The sequence below is a fragment of the Ictalurus punctatus genome, chromosome 13, assembly GCF_001660625.3.
Source record: "Ictalurus punctatus breed USDA103 chromosome 13, Coco_2.0, whole genome shotgun sequence".
NCBI lineage: Eukaryota > Metazoa > Chordata > Actinopteri > Siluriformes > Ictaluridae > Ictalurus > Ictalurus punctatus.
In genome coordinates, this window is record NC_030428.2 from 12,980,043 (window position 1) to 12,997,779 (window position 17,737).

The 17,737-nt window shown below is 38.3% G+C and overlaps 3 protein-coding genes and 1 long non-coding RNA gene across 6 annotated transcripts; 1 reads left to right on the forward strand and 3 right to left on the reverse strand.

The window, feature by feature from the left end:
• Window positions 1-429: 429 nt before the first annotated feature.
• pdap1a (pdgfa associated protein 1a) lies at window positions 430-4,992 on the reverse strand. Its single transcript, XM_017484413.3, has 6 exons — window positions 4,786-4,992; window positions 4,334-4,416; window positions 4,117-4,188; window positions 2,277-2,401; window positions 2,044-2,195; window positions 430-1,851 (listed from the first exon to the last, which is right to left on the reverse strand). The coding sequence occupies exons 1-6, from the start codon at window positions 4,796-4,798 to the stop codon at window positions 1,817-1,819; spliced, it is 480 nt and encodes a 159-aa protein (XP_017339902.1). The 5' UTR covers window positions 4,799-4,992; the 3' UTR covers window positions 430-1,816.
• A 1,357-nt stretch (window positions 4,993-6,349) lies between these two features.
• slc16a8 (solute carrier family 16 member 8) lies at window positions 6,350-9,381 on the reverse strand. The gene is made up of 5 exons (XM_017482848.3): window positions 9,133-9,381; window positions 8,391-8,624; window positions 8,141-8,284; window positions 6,944-7,777; window positions 6,350-6,816 (listed from the first exon to the last, which is right to left on the reverse strand). Exons 2-5 carry the CDS (start codon window positions 8,605-8,607, stop codon window positions 6,599-6,601), a joined length of 1,413 nt encoding a protein of 470 aa, XP_017338337.1. The 5' UTR covers window positions 8,608-8,624; window positions 9,133-9,381; the 3' UTR covers window positions 6,350-6,598.
• A 3,560-nt stretch (window positions 9,382-12,941) lies between these two features.
• Window positions 12,942-14,954, reverse strand: cby1 (chibby homolog 1 (Drosophila)). Of its 3 annotated transcripts, none has more exons than XM_017484017.3 (5): window positions 14,869-14,954; window positions 14,426-14,522; window positions 14,105-14,210; window positions 13,885-13,997; window positions 12,942-13,234 (listed from the first exon to the last, which is right to left on the reverse strand). In XM_017484017.3, the coding sequence occupies exons 2-5, from the start codon at window positions 14,501-14,503 to the stop codon at window positions 13,154-13,156; spliced, it is 378 nt and encodes a 125-aa protein (XP_017339506.1). In that variant the 5' UTR covers window positions 14,504-14,522; window positions 14,869-14,954; the 3' UTR covers window positions 12,942-13,153. The 3 variants fall into 3 exon arrangements, with proteins under 3 accessions (XP_017339506.1, XP_017339507.1, XP_017339508.1); XM_017484018.3 differs by having other exon boundaries at window positions 14,828-14,907; XM_017484019.3 differs by lacking the exon at window positions 14,869-14,954 and adding an exon at window positions 14,646-14,780.
• Window positions 14,955-15,068: 114 nt separating this feature from the next.
• Window positions 15,069-17,651, forward strand: LOC108274119 (uncharacterized). The gene is made up of 5 exons (XR_001814424.3): window positions 15,069-15,669; window positions 15,889-16,017; window positions 16,539-16,642; window positions 17,068-17,103; window positions 17,385-17,651. It is a non-coding gene; the product is annotated as an uncharacterized LOC108274119 (long non-coding RNA).
• Window positions 17,652-17,737: the final 86 nt, after the last annotated feature.

Consider the following 17,737-nt stretch of genomic DNA (forward strand, 5'->3'; position numbering starts at 1 on the left):
ATGGGGGAAAATTCCACTTGCTAAACTTAATCAACTGGTATTTCAGCACCCAAACACTTAATAAGTGTTAGTAAAAGAAAAGATGTTACACAGCAGTAAACAGCCGACTGTCCCAACTTTTTTGGTGTTGCAGCCATCAGATTTGAAATGGGTGTATATTTAAAAAAATAACTTAAATTCACAAAGTAAAACATCAAATAATGTGTTTTCAATATAGTACAGGGTGAACTGAATTTTCAAAAGGACCTTTTTTTTTTTTTTTCCCCCCCCAGAATTGGGGTTGCAGTATTACAGTACAATTACACTTGGACATCATCTCAGCTTTTGGGCAATTAAAGCCAAGGCCCCAGTGATCTCTAACACACTGCATAAGTAAAAAGTCACAAGCAGAAAAAAAAATATTGTTTAAAAAGAAAAACAAGGAGAAAGTGATTGTACTAATGTATTTATTACCATACCACAAAATCAAATCAGGATAAACATACAATTGCTTCCTATCAATAATGCATGTAAATATTTCAGTCATGGAGAACACTTTACAACTATTTTAAACACTTTTGTAAATATATTCCTTTACAAACTGAGCTGAATGTTTAATCATTTGCATCACTGTAATATTGCTTCCCCTAATATTCAAGGCAATTCAAGTCCCACCAACAAACTGAAGTATATGAGACCCTGTTCAGAACAGGTATTAGCATCCACACTGGGGTAACTGATCAGTAGAAAGCATCAGGAACAGGTGTAAACGTGTTCCTGTGCATCTTTAAGCATGCACTGAAATCAGATCCCTCAAACCACATAACATCTGTAGTGTGAACTCCATACAAATCACCACTTAACCCACCGTGTCATGCATGAAAATACTTCTGATCACTCCAGACAGATGTTAATACCAGTTGTGAACACGCCTAATATACAAGAGGTATGTTTATGAGTTCAAGAGCAGAAAAATATATATTTAAAAAAACAAAAACAAAACAAAAAACAAAAAACAAAAAAAAAACAAAAAAAAAACAAAAAACACACAACTAAAAACTAAATAATAATAAAAAAAATTTACTGAGAAATGTAAGCACGGCAGAATAAAGGGGGAGGTAAAAAATTTCTGGTTATAACCATACATACTGTTAACATGAATAGGTATGCATAATACTGCTGACATTCTATTCAAAATTAATAAATCAATTATTTTTAAATGGTGTAGCATTACCGGCATTTGTTAGAAGTTGGATACATCTTGCAACTAGCATGCAAAAAATAAATAAAAAAATCAAAGTGGGGCAAAAACATTTTGTTCAGTACAAAGGGTGCTTATCATGTGTAGCTTATCCACAGAGAAAAAAAACAACATACAGCAACAACGTCAGAACATGAGCAGATGGTGGTCTATAAGTTTGCTAGTGTTTCTCCATTCATTACTCTACCCTACTCTCTAGAAACATGCCAGATTACGTCAATAAGAACGCAACCCTGGCCAACAACCCAATCAAAACTTTACTAAAACATATCAAAAAGAGCAAATTTAAGAGTAAACTCTTGCAGCTGTAGGATCAGAACACATCGGAGGTATGGGGGCAAAGGACATGAGGACACCCTGGTCTTGCCGATCGCTTCCTGTTTTAGGTACCAATAAACAGACCACTGAGTTCATGTCTTTAACCCCCAATTTTTATGATGTGACTCTGAATGTCCAAATCGCTGCCTGTCCCTGCCAGTGAAGACAGTGTTTGGGCACCCCTGAGCTGTCTCCCTAATTAATTTGGTCCCTTCCCTCCCGCCCCCATTAACCGAGTCCTCAGGATGGGGACGAGCCTTAACGTTTGGTTTTGGCTTCCTGTGCCTCTTTTTCTGAAACGGATTAAAAAACAGAACACACATAGAAGAGATCTTTTCAGCTTTTAGACAGAAAACTGTTACGCATAATGGAAGTTCTTCAATATTAATAAAAATAATAATAAAGTACCTTGCATTCGGACATTATATGGAGAATAGTCCAGTGAACATCATGTATACTAGAACATGACAGCATGTTAGACTCACCTTTCCTCAGTTCCTCTCTCTTCTTCGCTGCCTCTTCTCTCTGTTTTTTAATAATAGCCAGTCTGGCGAGGTCTGCCTTGGCCTGATCCGTCTTTCCTTCCAGATGCAGCTTCATGTAGCGCTCCTTAGCTTTCTGCTTCTCAATCTCCTCCCTGCAACCAACACAGACCAGAGTTAGCTAAAAACACAGCTGAAGGAACATTCTCAAGTTCAAGCCAGGTGTTTAGAAGTACCTCTCTCTGCGTGTGAGCTCTTTCGGCGCGTTGACGTCGACCTCTGCGGCTTTTTTGCTCTTCTGGGAGACACGGTTGGGATTCTCAATTTCAATCAACCCTTGGACTCCACTCCTCTTCTGCTCCTTTCACCAGATACACAAACCCATTTTAGGGAAACACCAGACTTGAGGAGTAACAGAATACATGTAACGGCATAACGTAATCAGGATACAAAAAACTGGTAACTACAGTTACATCAAAAAACAAAAGTAATCAAATTACAGATACATTTTATGTAAAAGCAGAACAAAACAAGGGAATACCATCAGGGTCACAAGTTTTCCTTTAAAATCAAAGAAATGCTTTTGTTAGGGTGACCATACGGCCTTTTTTTCAAAACTATTGAAATTGGATTTCTAAATTTGAGAAAATGTCCGGGATTTGGCTTTAGTGTCATTATGATATGCTTATGGTCAAATACTGCATCATGTGTGCGCACGTCTGCATTGCTTTACCCCTCTCTGTATTTCCCGCCTTCTCACACACCAATTGGTTGATTATAAAACACTTGCAGCAACTATTGGCCAAATTCCTGCCTCTTAACTATTAGCCTTCTGTCAGCGAATGTGTGAAGGTAAAGCGCTGTTGTGTTGAAACTGCTAATTGTAATCAGTTACGTCAAAAAACAAAGTAATCACATTAATCACATGTTCTGTGAGGAGGAGCCTATCACAATTTGTTGTGTTGATGTAATACAACAAATAATAAATAAATAAATAAATAAATAATTAAAAAAAGGAGTTCAAATTCATCCAGAGCGCCAAAATACACAAGAGGAAAGTGAGGATCAGCTTTCCGCATCAGAAACACACATCAAAACGAAAAATATCATACTTTTTCAAACAATCCTCATCTCTGTCGAGCACCAATGCCAATGGCACACCTGCTACTAAGAAAAGCAGACTCCAGTTGTGGGAGAAAGAAAACAGACACAGACGATCATCTTTCTGTGTCAGGTGATGAACACCCAAGTAAAAGTGCAGAAAGGCATTTTAAGACTTCTTGAATTCAAGAAATTGCAAGGCTCAGGTATGATTATCACACGCAGAAAATGTTTTGCGACTTTGGTTCCAAAGCAGGCAGAGAAATAGCTGGGGAAACAAATTTCATTACCGGAACGAACCATTTCAAGAAAGAGACTGTGAGAAAAGACAAAAGCATAAAAAAAAGCTTGTGACTTGCTTATTATAACAAAAGACATAAGACCGTTTTCAAAATATCAAAGATGGCGACATTCAGAACGAGAGGCGAACTACAGATAATATTCAGATCCTCTCAAGTAAAGCAGAACGTTAAGAAACGATTCGGGGATTTCCGGAATCGACGAAGACCCATTTAAAATCAGAGAAGCCGTATTTTTTTTTTTACTCAGCCCTAATGATTTTAGTTCTGGTTCTCTCTTCCCAGTTGTGACTCTCGTGAGCAACACATTCATTTATTTTTATTAAAACAAATCCAAAACACTGAACATGTTTTAAGCTCTAAGCTAAAGTATTTTATATCACATTGCTTTTCTCTTGTCTTTATCTACATACGTGACCTTGAATTAAACCAAGAACAGTCAGATTACATTACTTTCATATCACGATACTTGGATTATGTTACTGATTACACTTTTTATGAAGTAATTTGTAACTGGAAAGGAATACATTGTTAAAGTAATCCTCCCAACCCTGGGAAACACCAAATCAAAAATGTCAGCAGAAATCCATACCTACTGATGGTTATACATTCATTTAAAAAAAAAAAAGAAAGGAAGAAAAAGAAAGATGGAAAAAATGAGTAATGTGTTACTTACTTTTTCATCTTCACTACTGCTTTCCTCCTCGGACTCAGATCCGCTCTCCCGCTCTGCACCACTGTTTTCCTCCTGCAAACACATGATTCACCACATTATTTAGAGACTGAGTGACTTAAAATAATCAGTGACAAATAAATAAATAAATAAATAAATAAATAAATAAACACATCAGATGCGTTTGAATTGCAGTGAAATAAACATAGTGGAAATGTACCATCTCCCTTTGCGCTCGCATCTGTCTCTCGATCTCCTCAGGATTGCTGAACTGCTTCCCCCGACCTTTGTGGCCCTTTTTACCTAAAATAAAAACATGTCCAATAAAAAAAATCAACATGGATAATGAAGGAAGTAGCCAAGAAACACGAACGAAGTGACAAAAACATCAGACACAGTCAAGAGAAGTATGAATAATGATCGGAGGTTGCTCATGTGGCGGAAACACTCTAGCTCTAGTTGTTTAATAAATACGTGTTCAATCGACTGGCCGCTCGACAATAAAATAAAACTTTCAGATCATGTGCCAGGCTGAAGCATGAAGCAGCACCGGGTTTATTTTCTGGTTAGCTACACGTTAGCTTCTTATGCAGAAGTCACGATGCGACGCCGCGGCTAACACTGTTAGCAAACAGGCTAACATCATCTAGACACATGTAGGGGTCCTCTTACCTCCTCTCGGCATCGTGACACTAGTCGAAAATCCTTCGAGAAGAAACTGCAAATAAAAATCTGACTGCTGCTTCGATAAAAAGTATACACGAGCTCGTTTTCAAAAATCGAATAAACAGAAGAACAACTCTTCGTGTCTTTATCGAGGTCCTCGAGTGCAGGACCCTCTCGTTGCCGCTTCCTGAGTATGACGTTTCTTTTTCTTCTTCTTCGGTGTCTTTAATGGCGGGTTTTAAAACCAGCAGAACAGCTGCATGCTGCCACCTGCTGTACTTAAGTGTGAACAGCAAACAGACCGGGGCAGAGTGGATAATAACCTGGGGCCAAGTGTGTAAATCTTCTCAGAAAGAATAGTCTTAAGCTTTGAATTAAGGGCAAAAAAACAACCTAGTAAAAAGTAGGATTTGTGTAAGCGTGAGAGCTTTTTTTTATTATAAAGAAACTAAAAGCACCTTTCAGCAAAGTCTAAGATTGACTCTTAAGTGCTGACTGACGTGGCTGACTGAGTCAATTAAGGACTAAAATGATTTCAAATCAAAATGGCTGCCCTCAGCCTCTGGATTAGCCTGCAAGGGTAAAGTCACAGCAGCATGACACCATTCATTCATATTTTAATTTAGGGTGACCATACATCCTCTTTTTCCCAGACATGTCCTCTTTTTCAGACCTTAAAAAGCATCCGGACGAGATTTCTAAATTTGAGATAATGTCCGGGATTCGGCTTTAGCTTCATTATGATGTGCTTATGGTCTAATACTGCATCATGTGTGTGCATGTTTGCATTGCTTTAACCCCTCTCTGTAATTCCCGCCTTCTCACACATCAATTGGTCAATTATAAAATGCTTGCATTAACTGTTGGCCAAATACCGGCCTCTCAACCATAAGGCTTCTCTCAGTGAACACGCAAAGGTGAAGCGCTATTGTGTACAGCATCAAACAGTTGCTTGACAATAGCAGCAAATTACATCTGTCCTGAGTCGAACAATGTTGGGGGTTCAATTCCCGCCGCTTCCCTGTATGTGCGAAGTTTTCATGTTCTCCTCATGCTGCGGGGGTTTCCTCTGGGTACTCTGGTTTCCTTCCCCAGTCCAAAGACATGCATGGTAGGCTGACTGGCATGTCCAAAGTGTCCATAGTGTATGAATGGGTGTGTGAGTGTGTATGTGATTGTGCCCTGTGATGTGTTGGCACCCCGTCCAGGGTGTACCCCGCCTTGTGCCTCATGCTCCCTGTGATAGGCTTCAGGTTCGCCTGGATAAACGTGGGAAGAGTGAAACCAATTGTATTTATATATATATTTATGTGATGCTAATAGTGTGTCTTTTTCAGTGTATTAAAGTCTTCATTCATAGTAACACTGTTTTGAACACTATTAAGTCGATTATGAAATTATCTGAGCATGAGAGGTTACCATAGAAACTTAAATAGTTTGAATAATTTTGAATTATTTGAATAATTACAGAATAAATGAAAAATAGAATTGTGGCATTTATCTTATGATGACTTAAATTTTGAATAAAGGGGTGGATATTAGTTATAAACTCACAGCTGTGGTAACTCTCCAAAATTCACAGAGAGATTTATGAATGCAAGACCCAAAACTCACTCTCACACTGTCAAAAAACAGTAATAATCTAACGTAATCTAAAACAACAAGGAAATATAGACTGACTAATAGGGCTGCAAAATATAATTTATTCATCAAATAAAGTGTACTTAGCGAAAGGACAATGATTTAAATCATATCCACTATTAATACGATTAATACGTAAATATCACTTACTGTCAAAGTTATTTGAATTATTTCAGATTTAACATGAACTATTGTTCATAGCATGGTTAGATTCATGATTAATATGGTTACTGTTGCCCTCAATATCAGCTTCCTGGATGACAGATTTGTCCTTGTTCTTCTGGAGCTTAATGCAGCAATAAGATGCAATGGCAAGGAATATGCCAGCAGCCATCAACTCTCCACCAGCCATGTAGAAAATCAGCTCATAGTTCTTGTAAGTATCCACTAATCGTCCTACATAAAAGTGTACAGGGGAGAAGGACAAAAGAAATATGCATACTCTCTTCAAACCCATGTTGTAATATGTAAAAATACAACTTTTAATTAAGAGGTTGATTAATTTCACTATAGTATGGCTTACCAGCAGAAGGAGGTCCAATGAGCACAGCTGCTGCTTCTATAAGGAGCACTAAACCAAGGGCACTGGAAAAACTGTTAGTCCCCACAATTCCCATAAGCACTTCAAATTGCAATGCACCCACCATTCCATAAGAAAGGCCAAAGAATACACAGAAGATCACTAATCCCATGTAGTCTGTACTTCTGGCTGAGCAGACATCTGTAAGGCCATTTAGAATTAAGGCCAAGCTGAAGAAATAGGGCATTTTGGCTCGTATGCACTTTACTCCTGCCATCAGACCACATGTGGGTCGAGCAAAGATGTCAATAAATCCAATAATGGAGAGGAGGAAGGCAGCTTCCTGATCAGGCACTCCTTGATCTTTAGCATAGTTGACCAAGAGAATTGTAGGGACAAACAGACCAAGCACAACTACAAATTTGGCTATTATATAAATGATAAGTCCCTTGTCACGGAGCACACTGAAGTCAAGGAGTTTCTTTTTCTTGGGGCTTTCCTTCTGAGCCTTCTCCAGATTATTCTCCTCCTTTGATGGGAGCATCTCTTTCAGCTCGTGAGCATTTGATTCATCCCTGGTTGTAGATTTCCGAACTTTGTATCCCAAAGGTCTCATAACAGCACCACAGATGCAACAGTTAAGCAACAGCCCTCCCATGATCAGAAAGCCACCCCTCCAGCCAAAGCGATCCATCAGCACTTGTCCTAGTGGGGAAAGAGCTGAGAGAAAGACTGGACTCCCAGCTGCTGCTAGTCCATTGGCCAGAGGTCTCCGTTTGTCAAAATAACACCCAAGCATTATAAGTGAGGGCTGAAAATTTAGAGCTAGACCAAGCCCTGTGGAGAACAAAATGCAGTAGTACTTGAATGATCTCATATCAGTAAATCTTTATACAGTGGAAACAGAGTTTAATGTTTAATAAATATGTCTCTCAGATATTATCAGTATATATATTACACAGAGAAATGGCTTCCCAGTCAGCCTAATAATGCTGGAGTCATTATATACATTTAACTCTTATTCTGTGTTCTGAAAATTGTCACAAGACATTTTTTTTCGTCTAGAAAATGAAGGGGAACTCTACGAATTTTGAAGAATGAAAGTTCTCTTTCGTGTACTCAGTGTGGTACCTTGCTCTACAATGGAGAACAGTTGTGTGATACCGATGCTTTAAACACCACATACAGTCATTTAATCACCTGTAATGACTCCAGCAGTAAGGTAAAGTTGGATGATGTTGGTGGTAAAAGAGGCCCCAATCATGCCTGCTGAGGCAAACAATCCCCCAATCAACATCACTGGGCGACATCCAAACCTGTTAACCATGATACTGGAAAGTGGACCTGTTCAGAAAAAAAGTAAATATAATCTATGGATCCAGAAAGATTTGATCAATCAATGAAAAGTAAACATGTCACGTGCACTATTTCTTTTGTCTTTGTTTCTCACCTGAGCCATAAAGCATGGCAAGCATGATAGAGGAAATCCATGCCGTGTCACTGTAGCCACAGCCAAAGTCCCGCATTAGTTCTTTAAAGTACACACTAATGGCTTTAGGGAAAGCGTAGGAGAAACCAGTGATAATGAAGCCACCAAACAGCACAGCCCAGCCCCAGCCTCCATCTGGAGGATCCACTCTGTTTCTCTCTACCACACTGCTTCCCATGTTCTATCAAGTAATTCCTGCAGAGAAGGTGTGGATCTTTAAAGGACATATTCCTTGTTTAGTTAAATGACCTAGTTTGTTGTTAATTTAAAAACAGGAATGATTACTGATTAGGAATTGATGTCACATGTCTACATAACCAGAGATCTGTAGTACTGTACATACATTATATATGTGCTCATGATTTTTAAAATGAATAAAATATAAAATATTTAAAATGAAATTATTTTAAACTATACCATTAAATTTGAATCAGTATAATCATGTTATGGTTGTAACAGACAAAGAACAAGCTCTTAATAAAACTTCCCTTCTCTGTAATCATTTATTAATCTATCATGTGCATGTGTTCATTTGTCCATATATTCAAGATCATATATATGATTCACAAAACTAAAAAAATAAGCTTTATGTACAAAGACTTCAGCTATAAACACAAAATATTTAATGCTGACACAAATGATTAAAACAGGGTTTTGCCTGTTTTAGGAAGGAAAGGGAAAAAGGAAAAGGGAATGTACTTACTTCACTAGTCCTCTGAGGAGAAAAGGCCTTCCAGAAAAATGACTTGATGACTATTTCAGCTCCACTGTTCCCACACATACAAGAATTCCAGATAAAAGGAGAAATGACATATTTTCCTCACCTGTGTTCATTTTCCAGCTATGTTTCTTCACTTAATGGTTAAAGATAAATCCTAATTGTTTGCAAGTTTTCCAATTTACTGAAATCACTACTTCACTTTTAGAACTGATTTGTGTTCTCTTCTTTTATGATCCCAACCTGAGAAAGTCTGCCAAATAAACCCCATGCTCCCTTGTTCCTCCTACTTAATCATTTCTAATTCCTTATAAAGCTCATATTTATTAGGCATGTGCACAGGAGTGAGCTGTATTGTGAAAGACTTATTTTGATCTGTGCAATGTTTTCATTTATATATATATATATATATATATATATATATATATATATATATATATATATATATATATACACATATATACACACACATTTGTACTGTACTTGTTCTAAATGTTTAGTCAAAGTACATTCAATTACATTAGCTGAAATAACTGTCAGAGGGAATATACTGTAGGTCCACAAACAATTTTTTTTTAACTCTAACAACACAATTAATTTGAAATGTAAAATTAACTTCTTACATCATTTTTACAGCTGATGTAAGATGAGTACAATTAGTATTATCGCATTGTATTTATCTTGTATAACACAATAGACTCCACTGAGTTCACAAAATAACTAATTTTATTTTATCATGTACTTAAAACCAATACAAATTTCATCAGTTTCTTGGTATATGTCATTTAATTTGCATGTGTTTAATGTTACTGATCTGTTATCTTAAATTATGTGACCCCATTTTTTAAAGTTACTTCACTGACTGATGATGCACTAAGTAACATATCTGAAACTCTTGTCAGACCTCTAAAATTTGTGCACCATACTATATATGTACCTTGGATCTGAACTACACACCCATGATTTTGTGCCCTGCCATATGACTAAATATATAATAATATTGAAAAATGGCTCTAGAAAATAATGTTCAAGCTGTTTTAGAAACTCTTACATGAAACTGATCCAATCAGGTGGCAGTTCAGAGGGGTGGGGGCGGGGGCGGTGGTGGTGGTGTTGGGATGGGGGTTGGGGGAGTTGGGGGGGTTGGCGAGGGTTGGGGTGCAAGCAATTAAAATTTGTTGTTGCCAGTACTTACTCATGTACAGTGCATCTGGAAAGTATTCACAGCGCTTCACTTTCTCCACATTTTGTTATGTTACAGCCTTATTCCAAAATGGATTAAATTCGTTATTTTCCTCTAAATTCTACAAACAATACCCCATAATGACAATGTGAAAGAAGTTTGTTTGAAATCTTTGCAAATTTATTAAAAATAAAAAACAAAAAAAAAGCACATGTACATAAGTATTCACAGCCTTTGCCCTGACACTCAAAATTGAGCTCAGGTGCATCCTGTTTCCATTGATCATCCTTGTGATGTTTCTACAACTTGATTGGAGTCCACCTGTGGTCTCCAATATTTATTAAAAATAAAAAACAAAAAAAGCACATGTACATAAGTATTCACAGCCTTTGCTCAATACTTTTTTGAAGCTCCTTTGACACCAATTACAGCCTCAAGTCTTTTTGAGTATGATGCTACAAGCTTGGCACACCTATTTTTGGGCAGTTTCTCCCATTCTTCATTGCAGGACCTCTCAAGCTCCATCAGGTTGTATGGGAAGCGTCGGTGCACAGCCATTTTCAGATCTCTCCAGAGATGTTCAATCGGGTTCAAGTCTGGGCTCTGGCTGGGCCACTCAAGGACATTCACAGAGTGGTCTCTAGGCACTCTTTTGTTATCTTGGCTGTGTGCTTAGGGTCGTTGTCCTGTTGGAAGATAAACCTTCACCCCAGTCTGAGGTCCAGAGCGCTCTGGAGCAGGTTTTCATCAAGGATGTCTCTGTACATTGCTGCATTCATCTTTCCTTTCCTGACTAGTCTCCCAGTTCCTGCCACTGAAAAACATCCCCACAGCATTATGCTGTCTCCACCATCACTCACTGTAGGGATGGTATTGGCCAGGTGATGAGTGGTGTCTGCTTTCCTCCAGACATGACGCTTGCCATTCAGGCCAAAGAGTTCAATCTTTGTTTCATCAGACCAGAGAATTTAGTTTCTCATGGTCTGAGAGTCCTTCAGGTGCCTTTTGTCAAACTCCAGGCAGGCTGACATATGCCTTTTACTGAGGAGTGGCTTTTGTCTGGCCACTCTACCATTCAGGCCTGATTGGTGGAGTGCTGCAGAGATGGTTGTCCTTCTGAAAGGTTCTCCTCTCTCCACAGGGACACGCTGGAGTTCTGTCAGAGTGACCATCGGATTTTTGGTCACCTCCCTGACTAAAGCCCTTCTCCCCCGATCACTCAGTTTGGCCGGGTGGCCAGCTCTAGAAAGACTTCTGCTGGTTCCAGTCTTCTTCCATTTACGGATGATGGAGGCCACTGTGCTCATTGGGACCTTCAATGCTGCAGAAATGTTTCTGTACCCTTCCCCAGATCTGTGCCTCGATACAATCCTGTCTCGGAGGTCTACAGACAATTTCTTGGACTTCATGGCTTGGTTTGTGCTCTGACATGCATTGTTAACTGTGGGAGCTTATATAGGTGTGTGCCTTTCCAAATCATGTCCAATCAACTGAATTTACCACAGGTGGACTCCAATCAAGTTGTAGAAACATCTCAAGGATGATCAATGGAAACAGGATGCACCTGAGCTCAATTTTGAGTGTCATGGCAAAGGCTGTGAATATTTATGTACATGTGCTTTTTTGTTTTTTATTTTTAATAAATTTGCAAAGATTTCAAACAAACTTCTTTCACACTGTCATTATGGGGTATTGTTTGTAGAATTTTGAGGAAAATAATGAATTTAATCCATTTTGGAATAAGGCTGTAACATAACAAAATGTAGAAAAAGTGAAGTGCTGTGAATACTTTCCGGATGCACTGTAACTAAAGATAACATGTCACAACAGCAGCTCTTCTTCTCTTGATTTCTCTGAAACAGCCTACTCAACACCTTAGATAAATCTTTGTTTACTTGTTACTACTGATAATAATAAATTTAATCTAGATAACAAGTGAGTCAGCTGCTACTGGTTACAATATTGTTTGGTTACAGTGTGCATGTCACGTTTTTGTTTAACTAAACGGACCCTTACATTGATACTCACTCAAGTAGTATGTACAGCCCTTTATAGATAGTGTTTTCTGCAAAAAACATTTTCTTAAATATTATTCATGCAGCCTTACTTTTAAAAATTGAATGTGAAAATCTCATTCATTTTCAGAACTGATGCAATAAAAACCTTTCTTAAAAAAGGTACAGACTTTTGAATCCTACTGTACGTGCCTCGCACCACATACAACAATCCCCACAAATCTGTGTGCACATTTTAGAACACACACAACCCAAGTAATCTCCTTTTCTTAAGAAGTGAAACTGCAAACAGTGCAGTAGTGTATTCAGGAAAGAGAGCAGTGCTGGCTGATTTGGCCTTCTAGGATCATTCTACATGACTGCAAAACTTCAGAATGTACAGTACTAGATATAAATATTTTATATACATATAGGCTTTTTGGTAAATATGTAATGATAATAGCTGTTATTCTTATGGGCTTAGTATAGCTTTTTCTGTAACCATACTTTCATATTGTAACACAGCCTTTTTAGACTCTAATATTTTCTTTACACACAGCACAACACTGAAAAACATCCGCAGAGATCCATTAAAGGAAAGGGGACTCAGCCTTGGCTAAGAAAATATTTATTTTTATTGTTTATACAATTAGTAAAGGAAAAAAGCATTAAACAAACATAGCACAGTTTTATGAATTTTTTATTTATTTATTCACAATTTCATAAGAAACTTCACAAGAAGTGAAGTCTCATATTTAAATAGTAGAAATCATTTCATTGAAGAACAACCCACGTCCAAAATACAAACATCGGAAATCCACGCTTCCCATCATTTCTTTTGTTTGTAGTGACTCTTCATGTCGTCTAATTCTTTCTGTATTAGATGTGACATGGCTGTAGTTTCTGAGAGCTGTCAGAGATGAGATTTGATTTAATGTCAATATAATATATAGAATAACAACAAAAAATAGATGATTTCATTTTAAATAGCGCAAGTGATTATTATTCAAGAATAAAATGGATAATGGCTGTAGATCAAGAGGCATCAGTTTGATTTGACATGGGGCTGAACTACCACAGAGCAAATACTGTCTGGGACCGCCATAAGGTTGGCACCCCACATGAACAGAAAATAAATGTCCATTTTGCTGATTTGTGCCCTAAAAAAAAATCACTATTTGTTCTGCTAACATTTTTGCTAAATTCATAGCTCCAAAACTGTCTCACTTGTATGTGATCTCTTTGTCTGTTTCAAAGGTAATTCAGTACATTAAAAGGCACTCTATGAAGGGAAAGATATTATGTTCATTGTTTAAGGTTACACCAGCAGTTCAGGTGTATCTCTGGAAGCCATCAGACACAAGGTTTCTCTTCCTATGGAGCTCAAACAAGAACAAACCTACATGAATCCAAGTCAGAAAGCATAACCACTGCCTATTCAGCGTTAAGTCTTTTTAATTAACCATTAAATTCTTAAGGACACATTAAGGACATACAAGTCTTAATTTCATAACATCTATTGTGGATTGTGTGTACCTGTAAGTGGTAGCGTTAACTCACCATATCTAACAACAGCTCTATCTTAAGCCTTAAAAGGTTGTTTTCTTCTTCTAATTGTAGATTTCTATTCTTCAGTTTCTGCATCTCCTTGCTAGACACATTAGGTCCTGACTCTGTGACAAAGTGACCAAAAAAGGCCAATAAGCACTTCACAATAATAAATAAAACAACAGCGCACAAGAGACTTTCATGTGTTTATTTATCGGGAGAAAAGTCTTACCTGTAATCCATTGTCCATCTTCAAATTTCAAGCTCTGACCTCCAATATTCATCATAGGAGCTCCATACTCCAGCCCTAACTCAATCTCCCTAGTGGACCGGTCCAGCTGAAAGAAAACAAATGCAAAAGGTATGTACTAGTGTGTGGATTTTATTGACTAATAATGGAAATGTTGTGGATGGGGGGGGAGTTGGGGGGGGGGCACTATTATTACTATTAACAGATATTAACCTATTATGACTAATAACTATTATTACTAATATATTACAAATCTCTGAAGCAAAGGAAGACTTTAATGTAGTCACAGTATTTATTTCTTACTGTATGGAGGTTAGAGAGAGATGCTGATTTCCGGGGTGGAGTCTTCTTGGGGCTGAATGTGTTGCCAAAAAGAGGCATTTTTGTCTAATTGTAGTAACTGGCAGAGAAATAAAGCAAAACGAGCATAGCTGTGAGCAAGACTTCCAACAAGATTCAACAGAAATGCAGTGATATTAATATCAGTAATACACAGCTACAGAAACAGCTGTTTAACCGTTACATTTCACCGTCCAAAGCCATAAAACAACAGACGCTCGTTTTCAACATTAACTTCAAAGCTAGTTACAGTTACTACAAGCAAGTCAGTCGAAAGCGTGGTGAGAGCCTGGTAATACACGGATAAGTATGTCTACTCAAATCTTTCTCAAAAGACTTTCTGGTGGAAATGCGTTTAGAGTTTACGTTTTTATTCATTTATATTCTCCCACAGACAGCTGGTTTACCGTTGTTTTTCGGCGGAACAAAAATGTGTAAACATCGGCTACTTCCGGGGGCGCTTAGCAACAGCGGACACGCGTCCGTATTCAATAAAAGTCCCGTTTAACAAAGTACACACGCATAAATAAACGAAAAGCCAGAAATCTATCCGGAAAATATACACAACGTAACTGCTGGTCTTCTGAGTTTAGGTCATTCTATGGTGCTGAACCGCAGAACGGACTGTACACTACACAGCACATCCAAAAGTATGTGGACGCGTGACCATTAAACCCATATGAGTTTCTTCCCCAAACTGTTGCCACAAAGTTTGAAGCACACGCTTGTCTAGAATATCTTTGTATGCTGTAGCATTAAGATTTCCCTTCAGTGGCTCTAAAGGCTCCAAAACTGTTTCATCATGACAATGATACTTTTGGCCATGTAGGCAGAACAGCAAAGTGGTTATATATACACAGTCTGATCCATAAGTATTTGGACAGTGACACAATTTTCATACTTTTGCATCTGGACACCACCACAGTGGATATGAAATGCATGCATGCATGCATCTTCTATACCGTTTATCCTACAGGGCCGCGGGGAAGCTGGAGCATATCCCAGGGAGCATGGGGCACAAGGCGGGATACACCCTGGACGGGATGCCAATCCACCACAGGACACAATCACATACACATTCACACACCCCTTCATACACTACGGACACTTTGGACATGCCAATCAGCTTACCATGCATGTATTTGGACTGGGGGAGGAAACTGGAGTACCCGGAGGAAACCCCCACAGCACAGGGAGAACATGCAAAGGTGCTAACCACTAAGCCACTGTAGCAGTCAAAATGTGATTGAAGTGTAAACCTTCAGCTTTAATTCAAGGGTTTAACAAAAATATTGTGTTAACCGTTTAGGAATTACAGCCATTTTTTACAGAGTACCTTCGTTTTCACAGGCTCAAAAGTATTTGGACAAACCAACAATCATAAATATTAGGATTATTTTTAATACTTGGATGCAAATCCTTTGCAGTCAGTGACTGCCTGAAGTCTGGAACTGTGGACATCACCAAATGCTGAGTTTCTTCCATTGAGATGTTTTGCCTGGCCTTTTCTGCAGCTGCCTTCAGTTACTGATTGAATGTGGGTCTTTCTGCCTTCAGTAAGTCAAACACATGTTCAATTGGGTTGAGGTCATCAGACATTTAATAACATTTAATTTATTTGTCTTAAGAAGCTATTGGATTGCTTTTGGGGGGTTTTCCTAACAATAAATGCGTTTTTTTAGTAGTTATTTGGTGATAAATAAAAGGGTCTGGTTGATGAAGTAATTGACAGGTTTGGCAATGACAGTTGAGCCTCATGAAGGCACACACACTTTCCAACACACAACTAAAGCTCTTGACAGTTCTGTAGCAAAGGCATGTCTTGTTCTTTGGTAAGCTGGTCTAACAGACACTCAGCAGGGAGGTTTTTTGTGTAGTTTTTCTGGTATGTTACTCATTTTGATTTCTAAGGTAGTTTATTGTATTGATATAACTATCAAACCAACATGAGTGAACAAAGTGATAAACCAAGGCAGCTGCCACGGAGTAAACCAAGACAGCTAACACTTGCTAAATTTGATAATAATTTACAATTGACTGTGTATGACTTACTGTGATTGGTTGGCACCCCATCTAGGGTGTCCCCGGTCTTGTGCCCTGCCTCCCCTGGGATAGGGTCCAGGCAACCCTGTGTAGGTGGATGGATGGATGGATGACTTAGTTGACACTTGAAGTAGTTTGGTAAGTTTAGCCAGTCATTCTTTTTTAAATGAACTCCACCAATAGAAGGAGCGGAGTATAAAAGCACACTTCACTATTCAGATGCGTAATTTGCTGCAGGTGTCAGAGCTAGATGAATCGTGAGAGAGCCATGATTTTTTTTCCTCAAAAAAAAACAAAACGATTGTGTTGAGTGTCACCACTATATTTTCACAGGTGGTGCCTTTTGTTAGCTACTTCTACTTACATTACTTTGATTTAAATGATGGATAAGGACAGCTAGATAACAAATGGTAGCTCAATCTTTCATTCAAAGCTCAAAATCTTTTCTAGACAACGGTAAAATCAATATACCTGTGAAAATTATACGACTACAAATGATCATTTTACATATGAATTAATAATGCATTTTACACTTTAATTAATAATGCTCTATTTCCCAATAGGAGTTGGCCGATGGACCACCTTAAGTTACACTTCAGGTAATATCAGCCTGTGTGCTCACATATTGTGTCCATTGTTAATATGAGCAGGTGAGAGGTGGACCTACTGTCCGGCTGGTCATATCTACTTCTCCCTGGCTCAACAGTCTCTACTGCACAGACTCTAGCTGCAATTTTTGCAATATGGCAATTCCCATTTCGACTCCAAAAAGGCTTCAAAACCGCAAAATGAGAGTAAATGGCGCCATGTTGTCCACTTGTATATAGGGTGCTTCTCATTTCTTATTTGAACATCCTCATTTCCTTTCCTTGTATTTTAGCTCCACCCCTTTAGGATGTGAGGGAAGGAAGCAAGGATGAGATGCCTGGAGAGAGGAACCAAGACAAGTCGAATGGAATATCCTCGCTCTCTCAAGCGTTACTTCAAAGCGACGTCAATTAATGATGACTGTGATCAGCTGGATTACCTCGCTACGCTTCAGGGATCTGCCGTTATGCTTGTTCCTTTTTTTGATGTTCTGTTATGTTGTTTGAGCTTGGTGAATAACAACATTCTTAATAAAGCAAAATGCACTGATAGTATGTGAAATGTCTGGGTTATTCAACAATGAATTAATGAACAATACATAAATTATTGCATCTTTTGTGCAGCTTTGCATATCCAAACACGAAG

Coding starts and splice junctions, on each gene's coding strand:
- pdap1a (XM_017484413.3), bottom strand. Junction 2,402..4,116: donor GCAGTAGTGAAGATGAAAAA/GTAAGTAACACA, acceptor ATCTGGTGAAAG/GAGCAGAAGAGGAGTGGAGT. Junction 1,852..2,043: donor GAGAGAGGAACTGAGGAAAG/GTGAGTCTAACA, acceptor AATCCGTTTCAG/AAAAAGAGGCACAGGAAGCC.
- slc16a8 (XM_017482848.3), bottom strand. CDS start 8,607: ATGGGAAGCAGTGTGGTAGAGAGAAACAGAGTGGATCCTCCAGATGGA. Junction 8,285..8,390: donor TGCCATGCTTTATGGCTCAG/GTGAGAAACAAA, acceptor TTTTCTGAACAG/GTCCACTTTCCAGTATCATG. Junction 6,817..6,943: donor CATTGGACCTCCTTCTGCTG/GTAAGCCATACT, acceptor ACTTTTATGTAG/GACGATTAGTGGATACTTAC.
- cby1 (XM_017484017.3), bottom strand. CDS start 14,503: ATGCCTCTTTTTGGCAACACATTCAGCCCCAAGAAGACTCCACCCCGG. Junction 13,998..14,104: donor AGATGGACAATGGATTACAG/GTAAGACTTTTC, acceptor ACTTTGTCACAG/AGTCAGGACCTAATGTGTCT. Junction 13,235..13,884: donor TAGAGCTGTTGTTAGATATG/GTGAGTTAACGC, acceptor CATCTCTGACAG/CTCTCAGAAACTACAGCCAT.